Source organism: Oncorhynchus masou, chromosome 3 (genome assembly GCF_036934945.1).
Source record: "Oncorhynchus masou masou isolate Uvic2021 chromosome 3, UVic_Omas_1.1, whole genome shotgun sequence".
Classification (NCBI taxonomy): Eukaryota; Metazoa; Chordata; class Actinopteri; order Salmoniformes; family Salmonidae; genus Oncorhynchus; species Oncorhynchus masou.
In genome coordinates, this window is record NC_088214.1 from 16,107,004 (window position 1) to 16,117,894 (window position 10,891).

Sequence of the window (10,891 nt, forward strand, 5' to 3'; positions counted from 1 at the left end):
TTCCACATATCCCTGGACTTCGTCAATAGTCTCCCCCTGTCTAATGGTAACACTGTCATCCTTACAGTTTTCCAAAGCCACCCATCTCATTCCTCTCCCCAAGTTATCCTCTGCCATAGAGATGGTCCTGGGCTCCCGGTGGACATGATCTCCGACCGGGGTCCTCAGTTCTCGTCCAGGTTCTGGAAGGTGTTCTGCACGCTTATTGGGTCGTTGGCCAGCCTGTTCTCCGGGTTCCACCCCCAGTCTAACAGCCAGTCGGAGCGAGCCAATGAGGATCTGGAGATGACTCTTCGCTGCCTTGTCTCTGCCATCCCCACCACCTGGAGCCAGCAACTAGTGTGGGTTGAGAACGCCCGCAACACCCTCCCCTGCTCTGCCACTGGTCTCTAGCCCTTTGAGTGTTCCCTGGGATATCGGCCCCCGCTCTTCCCGGAGCAAGAGGAAGAGGTCGACACCCTCAGCCCAGATGTTCGTCCGCTTCTGTCGCCGTAACTGGAAGAGAGCCCAGTCAGTTCTTCTCAAGACCACCTCCAGGTATTGATGACAGGCGGACCGCCACTGGACCCCGGCTCCCCGGTATTGTCTCGGGGAGAGGGTATGGCTGTCCACTCGGGATCTGCCCCTCTGGGTGGAGTCCCGCAAACTTTCCCCCTGTTTTATCGGCCCTTTCCCCATCACCAAGATCATTAGCCCCTCTGCAGTTTGTCTTCTGTTGCCCCGTGCCCTCCGTATACATCCCACCTTTCATGTGTCTGGGATTAAACCTCTGTCTCACAGCCTATTGTCTGTCCTGGACTACCGAACCCTGCCTGCCCTTGACCTGTCCTTTGCATGCCCCCTGTTTATATAATAAACGTCCATTATTTGAACTGTCTGCATCTGGGTCTTTTCCTGAGCCTTGATAAGGTGTCCTTCTTTGCAAGGCATTGGAAAAACCTCCCTTGTCTTTGTGGTAGAATCTGTTTGAAATGCACTACTGAGGGACCTTACAGATAATTGTATGTGTGGGGTACAGAGACGAGGTAGTCATTCAAAAATCATGTTAAACACTTATTACACACACTGAGTCTATGCAACTTATTATGTGACTTAAGGACATTTTTACTCATTAACTTATTTAGGCTTGCCATAACAAATGGGTTGAATACTTATTGACACAAGACAAGATGTGTAAACATGTTGACATTATGTGGTATTGTGTGTAGGCAAGTGACAAAAAAAAATCTAAAATGTATCCATTTTAAATTCCGACTGTAACACAAAATGTGGAAAAGGTCCGGGGATGTGAAGACTTTCTGAAGGCCCTGTAGATGCCTATTTCTCATTTTCTTTAAAGCAAAGATAAATAAATTGATTTTCGCTCTTCTCACTAACAGCAAATGATTGCATCTTGTTATTATATTTAGCTACCAGTTGTTTTGTTATGAAGTATTTTTCTCTATTTGATCCGATCCGAAGCGCAGTTGAAGGTGGAACAGCCTGTTCACCTTTCCCATTGATGTTTGTAGGCTGCGAGGTCTACCTCTGAATAGTGTAATGTCAAATTTCTCGAGGAGACAATATATAATTTATCACCATAGGCCTAATGCATACTACATATATCATAACCATTGCAGAATGAATTCCTCACCTTTTCTGGCCATGGTGTAGCCATACAACAATTGACCATGCGCATCTTTCACTGTGCCTATTATAATAATGTATTGTTTGCATCCGAAAGGGGAGCGCGGTTTATAACACTACAATTTTTCAGGTGAACAGAGTTGGTATTTTGCATTGAAGTGCCTACTAGTTTTTAGTAGACAATGTTTCAGAATACGCAGGCAGTGCAGCACATTAGGTTCAGAAAAAGTCAATGCAAAACACGATTACATTCCAACGATCTGTTTACAGGTCCACAACAATGTGCAATAGCTTGTCTTTCAGACATGGTCAGATAGTTTACAGCAAATGTCACTGCAAAAGAAAATATTCTGCCAACCCCTCCGAAAATATTCTGCCAACCCCTCCAAACACATTCTGCCAACCCCTCCAAACACATTCTGCCAACCCCTCCAAACACATTCTGCCAACCCCTCCAAACACATTTGACCAAGTTCTCCATGCATTGCTATTTCCTTAGATACTGTCTTGGCCTAATTCCAATACTTCTAAGTAGGGCCAATACAGAAAATAAGGGCGTTATTGTCACCATAAAAGGTGAATGATGGGCGTTTTTCAGGCGAGCAATTTCACAACAGGTCTGATTTCTAACGGGAAACATGCGTCTGTATGGCGTGCGCCAAGATTGTACGTCTCTATTTCTGTGCGTGCGTAGTCTTTTCAGCAATGGCGCAATTAAATGTAGCAATCGTTATGAGGTCTCAGGAGACGACTTCTTCGAAGTAATTTCCACGATCAGGATCCATGCCATGCTCTCCCCCTCTGGGATGGTGATCAATCACGGCACTGATGGTATTCTGGCAGCCAGCAATTCAGTCCATAGAAAACAGCCGCAGGTGTGGATAGAATATAGATCCTACAGAATTGTATAGATTATCATCTCCCAAACAATGTTAAGCCGAACAATACATGATTTTTAACTCCACAACTCGCTAATCAGGTAAATCCAGTTCACTTGGATGAAGGAATTGCTGAAAAAATGTCTGAAGTCTATAGTGCTCTTATCCTGACTCCTGTCCCAAGGCGACAAGACACCGCCCAGTCATAGCGTACAATGTTGCACGGTCATAAAAATACCACACCTCTCTACTTCCCCTCACTTTATTGAACAGTAATGACTTTTTAATCATCTATCCCTCTGGCTTACAAACCATTATATTCACTGCATTGTACATTCATTCTAGCTCTGTCAACCTCTCTCCCAGAAGAAGGGAGGGGTTGAGCAGAGGCAGTAACCTCTAACGGATAACAGTGCTCGAGGATTTAAAGTTAGACCACCGTCAGCGTGCGGAACCAGTAGGGTAACGTGAACAGAGGATAGAATGCTGTTCAGTCAAACCGGAGCACTGACCAAGGACATTTTGATTCATTTTATCACTTTTTGGAGCTATTTGACCAATTCAAACTTGATTAAAAAAGAGTCAAAGAGCACACACAAACCAGCATTTACCAGACAAAGATCAGCATCAAACTTCATGCGGACGTGAGAAGAGAAGTGATGAGGAAAGTTTGGACAAGATACCCATGACATAGTTGGAATAGACCCACGATTCAGTTTTTTTATGGAACCACTTAATGTCAATCTATGACAGTTGGGGAAGTTGTTTTCAAATGTTTAATTCTCAACTGGGAGAGAAGGCCTATCAAAACAAACATTTTCTGACGTGTTAGTTAAAGGATCCTTAGGGAATCGTATTTCCATTTTGCAGGTAAGAAATTGGTTTTACTGACATTCACCTGCTCATGCCTCTTTACATTGAATTTACCTGCACATTGGGGATATTTTAAGCTATCAGGTTTTCTAACTCATGGGCTATTGGAAAAAGTGTCCGTTATAAATGTTGTAGCCTAAAGTTGTAATGTGTTTATGAGCAGACGGGACTCCTGTCGATTATGGCGAAGACCTTGTTCATCTGTTTCCCACTGGTTCTCCTGGCGGGACATCTCCTCGTGGTTACCGGACAAGCCACCCGAACACCGGTTTCGCAAGACCCGCGCCTAGACGTCCATCCGTCCGCCACCCAGAAACCAGTATTCTCTGGTAGAGAGGGCAGGTTCAACGTCAATGTCTCCACTGCTCGGCGCATGCGACCTTTGCCACCGATGTGCTCGGGACCCACGGAGATCAGAGACACATTTAAGTACATCAACACGGTAGTATCATGTCTCGTGTTTGTTGTCGGTATTATCGGGAACTCCACGCTCCTCAGAATCATTTACCGGAACAAGTGCATGCGCAACGGGCCCAATATTCTCATCGGGAGCCTGGCGCTGGGAGACCTGCTGCACATTGTGATTGATATCCCCATAAACGTGTACAAGGTGAGAACAATCAAACACACACCAACATAGGCTCTGCATGCATGTAGGCTACACAACACGCATGCGCAAGCCACACACACAGGGGTAGTTTACAAATTGAGAAACTGGCTGTACTGGAATACTGAGCCAAAAATGTCCTCTGTCCCCAGTAAGCTTGTTTTGATATTTAAAAAAATCCCTCCAGGCAGGCCAGAATCATATCAAGCTCAGACACTTGTCTGCAAGCCAAATACTTTCTTCTTCTCAGACCACATTGTATTACAGTAGCTCCTTGTCTGAGCCATACCACATTCCACATGACTTTCTCTCTCTGTTATGCTTGAATATTCTGTATATTTGGCCTATTAGGTGTGTGTGTGTGTGTGTGTGAGAGAGAGCGCGAGAGAGTATGTGTGAGATATATACACACATACACACACACAGAGAGAGAGAGTATTATAGACATTGGCATTATGGGAAGCCAAACATGTTTAAATGATTTAACTGCATACCAGAAGAATCTACCTGTGTTCTATGGAGATAAAACCACATGTGATTCCAATACAGTAGGGTGAGATTACCTCCACATGTGATTCCAATACAGTAAGGTGAGATTACCTCCACATGTGATTCCAATACAGTAGGGTGAGATTACCTCCACATGTGAAGCCAAACATGTTTAAATGATTGTGATTCCAATACAGAAGAATCTCCCTGTGATCTATGGAGTTTGGTGTTTACCACATGTGATTCCAATACAGTAGGGTGAGATTACCTCCACATGTGATTCCAATACAGTAGGGTGAGATTACCTCCACATGTGATTCCAATACAGTAGGGTGAGATTACCTCCACATGTGATTCCAATACAGTAGGGTGAGATTACCTCCACATGTGATTCCAATACAGTAGGGTGAGATTGCCTCCACATGCTGATCTATGGTCAGTTTGGTGTTTACCTCCACATGTGATTCCAATAGGCCTCATTAAGCAGGCATGACAACCATAAACTCCAATACAGGTTAGCCAGGGTTCAGCCTATATAGATTCTCATATTTTACTCATGACTGGTTATCATTTGCCATGGGTGTTCTTTTTGTCCATATCATTAAGTAGATTAGTTGAAATGTGTATAGAGTGAGATTCCGGGTTATGCTATCCTACTTACCTACTATACACCAAGTAGAAATGACACGATAGCATTTTAATCACGTTCCTCCAAACTCCGATCATTCCTGTGTGAGTAACCCTGAACTCTTTTATCCCTCTTCCCCTAGCTCCTAGCGGAGGACTGGCCGTTTGGTGTGGGTCTGTGCAAACTGGTGCCTTTTGTCCAGAAAGCTTCAGTGGGCATTACTGTGCTGAGCCTGTGTGCTCTGAGCATCGACCGGTACGCTAACACACACACACACACACACACACACACACACACACACACACACACACACACACACACACACACACACACACACACACACACACAGCGAGAGGATATCCCCATAATGTTCCTCCCTGTCTCATCCCCTTCCAGGTACCGAGCAGTGGCGTCGTGGAACCGTATCAAGGGGATCGGTGTTCCCAAGTGGACGGCTATAGAGATCGCACTCATCTGGCTGCTGTCTATCCTGCTGGCTGTCCCTGAAGCTATAGCCTTCGACATGATCGCCATGGACTACAAAGGAGAGCACCTCCGCATTTGTCTGCTACACCCCATGCAGAATTCAGACTTTATGAGGGTATGTACACACACACACACACACACACACACACACACACACACACACACACACACACACACACACACTATATGGTGTGTCCCAGGCTGGGGTCTGATGTGGGAAAGCTGTGTGCTGACTCTCCCCTAGTGGTCACTCTGGAAAAGATAAATCATATGACTTATGAGGCCCCTGTTTGTCTGGATAAAGTAGTTTTAGTGTGTGTCTGTGTTTTCACAGGTTCGAGTACATCTGTGTGTGTCTGTGTTTTCACAGGTTCGAGTACATCTGTGTGTGTCCTGTGTTTTCACAGGTTCGAGTACATCTGTGTGTGTCTGTGTTTTCACAGGTTCGAGTACATCTGTGTGTGTTTGTGCGGTGTGTGAGTCTCAGAGTGACCGTTAGATGATAGCTTGAACTTGTGTAGTTGTCGTCCCAGAGAGGTTTTAGATGGAGTGCTAGTTGACGTTTAACCAAGACTGAACTCTGAGTTAGAGAGACCCTTGAGGTCTGCTTGAGGTTACTTCGCCTCACTCTTCTTCACTCCCTCATACTTCAGCATTAGGGTTTGGCTCCCAACTAACTCCCAAGGCCACAGGACCATTCAGAGTCAGATTTCCTCTACTGTCCGTGGATCTTTCTGATGGGTATTTTGCATTGTGAATTGCAATACACTTCAAGGGATACTTCGGGATTTTGCCAATGAAGCCCTTTATCTACTTCCTCAGAGTCAGATGAACTCGTGGATAATATTTTTATGTCTCTGCATTCAGTTTGAAGGAAGTTGCTAAGTAGCACTAGCGCAATTGCTAACTCATTTCCAGTTATTGTGCTAATGCCAGATAACATTGTCTCACAAACCCACCTCTAACTTCCTTCATAGACGTAATAATGGTATCCACGAGTTCACCTGACTCTCTGAAGTAGATAAAGGCCTCAATGCCAAAATCCCGTAGTATCCCTTTAAACGGAGTGTTCATTTATCTAGTGTACGTATCCTTGCACAAGGCTTGGTGTATGCGAGCAGCTTGATGTACAAGTACACCCCCTGGACGCTAGTCTATCGCAGGGCCTTACCCCCACTCAGAGATGCATCGTGTCCCATTTTTAGTCTTTGGTACAACTCGGCCGGGGATCGAACTCCCAACCTTCAAATCTCAGGGTGGACCCTTTAACCACAAGGTCAATGAGTTTGTGCATTATGTTGTGTGCCCTATATGTATGTGTATTTCCTTTGTGTCCCTCCAGTTCTATAAGTCTGCTAAGGACTGGTGGCTGTTCAGTGTGTATTTCCTCTGTGTCCCTCCAGTTCTATAAGTCTGCTAAGGACTGGTGGCTGTTCAGTGTGTATTTCCTCTGTGTCCCTCCAGTTCTATAAGTCTGCTAAGGACTGGTGGCTGTTCAGTGTGTATTTCCTTTGTGTCCTGTTCTCCAGTTCTATAAGTCTGCTAAGGACTGGTGGCTGTTCAGTGTGTATTTCCTTTGTGTCCCTCCAGTTCTATAAGTCCGCTAAGGACTGGTGGCTGTTCAGTGTGTATTTCCTTTGTGTCCCTCCAGTTCTATAAGTCCGCTAAGGACTGGTGGCTGTTCAGTGTGTATTTCCTTTGTGTCCCTCCAGTTCTATAAGTCCGCTAAGGACTGGTGGCTGTTCAGTGTGTATTTCCTTTGTGTCCCTCCAGTTCTATAAGTCCGCTAAGGACTGGTGGCTGTTCAGTGTGTATTTCCTTTGTGTCCCTCCAGTTCTATAAGTCCGCTAAGGACTGGTGGCTGTTCAGTGTGTATTTCCTTTGTGTCCCTCCAGTTCTATAAGTCCGCTAAGGACTGGTGGCTGTTCAGTGTGTATTTCCTTTGTGTCCCTCCAGTTCTATAAGTCCGCTAAGGACTGGTGGCTGTTCAGTGTGTATTTCCTTTGTGTCCCTCCAGTTCTATAAGTCCGCTAAGGACTGGTGGCTGTTCAGTGTGTATTTCTGCCTCCCTCTGGCCGTCACCGCCGTCTTCTACACCCTGATGACTTGTGAGATGCTGAGGAAGAAGAACGGAGTCCAGATCGCCCAGAGTGACCATCTCAAACAGGTAACCTCTCTCTCCAGCCTTTATTTCATCTTTAATATTTAGGCTTGGCAGGTTGCCTAGTGGTTAGAGCGTTGGGCCAGTAACTGAAAGGTTGCTAGATCAAATCAAAGCTGACAAAGTAAACATGACAGTTAACCCACTGTTCCCTGGTAGGCTGTCATTGTAAATAACAAACTGACTTGCCTAGTTAAGTAAACATTACAAAAATATATTGTAATGTCCCTATATTTATGAAGGGCACTGTAGCTAGATTGATTGGTGGGTTGATTGATTCCTCTCTGTCTGTGTGTGTAGAGGCGTGAGGTGGCCAAGACCGTGTTCTGCCTGGTGCTGGTGTTTGCTCTGTGCTGGTTGCCTCTCCATCTCAGCCGCATCCTCAAGCTCACCATCTATGATGAGAAAGACCCTAACCGCTGTGAACTGCTCAGGTGAGGACCACATACTCTCATACACTTCAAACTGTTTTCCTTAAGATGCCTATGTGCCCCACGCTCGCTACATTGACCGTAATATTGTGAAAAAGGAGAGAGATGAAATAGGACTGTGTGTTTCTCCAGTTTCTTCCTGGTTCTGGACTACATCGGGATCAACATGGCATCTCTTAACTCCTGCATCAACCCCATCGCTCTCTACATGGTCAGCAAGCGTTTCAAGATCTGTTTCAGGGTAAGACATATGTGTGCACCCACCCACGCACGGACACATACACATACTGCATCTAACAGCGTGCCAAATGGTGTTAAATGTCCAAATAACTAATGTCCTCTCGCTCTCTCTCGCTCTAGTCATGTCTGTGTTGCTGGTGCCTGCCAGCTGAGATGTTGATGGATGAGAAACAGTCCTGTATGAAGCTCAAAGTCTCAGACCGGGCTTCCGACCAGAGCAACTCACGCGCTACTAACAAGTACACTTCAGCATGAGAGGGGCCCTGCGCAGTGCAGAGAAGTACTCAATGAAGTAACCTCTGATCTACCTTAAAGGACTAATTGAAGATCAGTCGTATAAACCTGATTCTGACTTAAACTATTATGACAAGGTCATAAGAAGTGCCCTTATTTAGGTATAGTTGATGTAGTTTAAAACCACTTGGAGAAAATAAGTGCCCTAATCCAGTAAAGTCTCCTCTGACTGGAGGGTAAAGTACTCAAGTGCACTTTGAGTGTTGCCTATGAAAGTGAATGGTCTGGGATGTGTAGCTGGGAGAGGGTTGATGGGACGGAGGATCATTGGGGGAAGGAGGAGTGGATGGAAGTTTAGTGCAGACAATCAAACATCAGTATTATTGATAATGAATGGTACAACATCGGGTCGTCATATTGTAGAGAAATGACATTGCCGGGTGTGGCTGTTCCTGATTAGAACCTCTATATGAATGTTCATAAGATACATGACATAACCCAACCCAAGAGGCATCAAAGTGCAAATGCCTGACTTGAGACATACTGAACATTATATGAACATTTTAAGTAGGTTGTAAAAACGTTAATTATACAGTATAATATCTGAACATATCCCATATACTGCTCAGAATTCAAGGACTTTAGACTTAATTCATTTTTATACCTTTGTTAAATTGCTTTTACACTGTTTGATATTGTTACCAGGGGAGGCTGCTGAGGGGAGGACAGCTCATAATAATGTCTGGAACGGAGTCAATGGAATGGTATCAAACACCTGGAAACCATGTGTCTGATGTATTATTGGAATGGTATCAAAATCTTCTCCAGCCCTTACCACGAGCCTGTCCTCTCCAATTAAGGTGCCACCAACCTCCTGTGATTGTTACCATTAGCATTTATATGTGATTTTAGCTGGATAGTTAGCTATAGCATCTTTGAATGTTTGATTGTGTGTTCTGTGTTTGGTAGGCGTTCAGCTGTTTCTCATTAAACTACTGATCTAATTGGGTTGGACGATATGTGAATAAATCATAAATTGCTGCACATTCCTAAAGTTCTCGCAAATAACTTTCTGGCTTTATTTTCAAAATGTGTTTCAAAAACAGTTCAGTGTTTGTCTCAAATATGATCATTTTAGTATTCTGTAGCTTTGTGGACTGCCACCCAATTGTAAAAGTCGATTGATTTTATTATGCTTTAATAGCGATCATGACAAGCCAAAAGGACTTTCTCCGCTTATTGGGGAGTCGGATGAGAGGGAGGGGAGAGGATATATTTGAAGTTTCTCTCCATATGCCTTGTGGTTTTTTGCCAAGGGATTGTGATGGTGTGTTATTGAATACGGAGCTCTGTATTGATGTTGTTGTATATCCTGTACATACAGTAGCTGTCCTGTGAGTGTATGGTTGTGATGGTGTGTTATTGAATACGGAGCGCTGTGTTGATGTTGTTGTATATCCTGTACATACAGTAGCTGTTCTGTGAGTGTATGGTTGTGATGATGTGCCTGTCAAAGGTTGTGTGGTTTATATTTTCCCAAAAATGTTCCAAAATAAAAACATTTACATTTAATTGGTGTTTTTAAGACCTCTAGAATCAGACATAATTTAATCTACTGTATCACTACAGTCAACTGTCTGATAAGGACTGTACTAAACCAGAGCCTGCAGATATACCGAGCCAGCATATATATTAAAATTATATATTTGACTTAGTACTGGTGAACTGCAATACTCTTCAACACTGTGAAGGATGATTTTTTTAAATGGTTTTATTTTACACCCCTCTCTCTCTGAGCTGTTTCCCTGCCCTCTCTCTCTGAGCTGTTTCCCTGCCCTCTCACTCTGAGCTGTTTCCCTGCCCTCTCTCTCTGAGCTGTTTCCCTGCCCTCTCTCTCTGAGCTGTTTCCCTCCCTCTCTGAGCTGTTTCCCTGCCCTCTCTCTCTGAGCTGTTTCCCTGCCCTCTCACTCTGAGCTGCTGTTTCCCCTGCCCTCTCTCTGAGCTGAGCTGTTTCCCTGCCCTCTCTCTGAGCTGTTTCCCTGCCCTCTCTCTCTGAGCTGTTTCCCTGCCCTCTCTCTCTGAGCTGTTTCCCTCCCTCTCTCTGAGCTGTTTCCCTGCCCTGCCCTCTCTCTGAGCTGTTTCCCTGCCCTCTCTCTCTGAGCTGTTTCCCTGCCCCTTTCTCTGAGCTGTTTCCCTGCCCTCTCTCTGAGCTGTTTCCCTGCCCTCTCTCTCTGAGCT

General features: G+C 44.8%; 1 protein-coding gene across 1 annotated transcript; it reads left to right on the plus strand.

Annotated features, from left to right (window-relative positions):
* Positions 1 to 2,755: 2,755 nt before the first annotated feature.
* LOC135511063 (endothelin receptor type B-like) lies at positions 2,756 to 10,225 on the plus strand. Its single transcript, XM_064932556.1, has 8 exons — positions 2,756 to 3,374; positions 3,541 to 3,987; positions 5,244 to 5,356; positions 5,498 to 5,702; positions 7,605 to 7,754; positions 8,049 to 8,182; positions 8,312 to 8,420; positions 8,540 to 10,225. The coding sequence occupies exons 2-8, from the start codon at positions 3,559 to 3,561 to the stop codon at positions 8,672 to 8,674; spliced, it is 1,275 nt and encodes a 424-aa protein (XP_064788628.1). The 5' UTR covers positions 2,756 to 3,374; positions 3,541 to 3,558; the 3' UTR covers positions 8,675 to 10,225.
* The last annotated feature ends 666 nt before the right edge of the window (positions 10,226 to 10,891 follow it).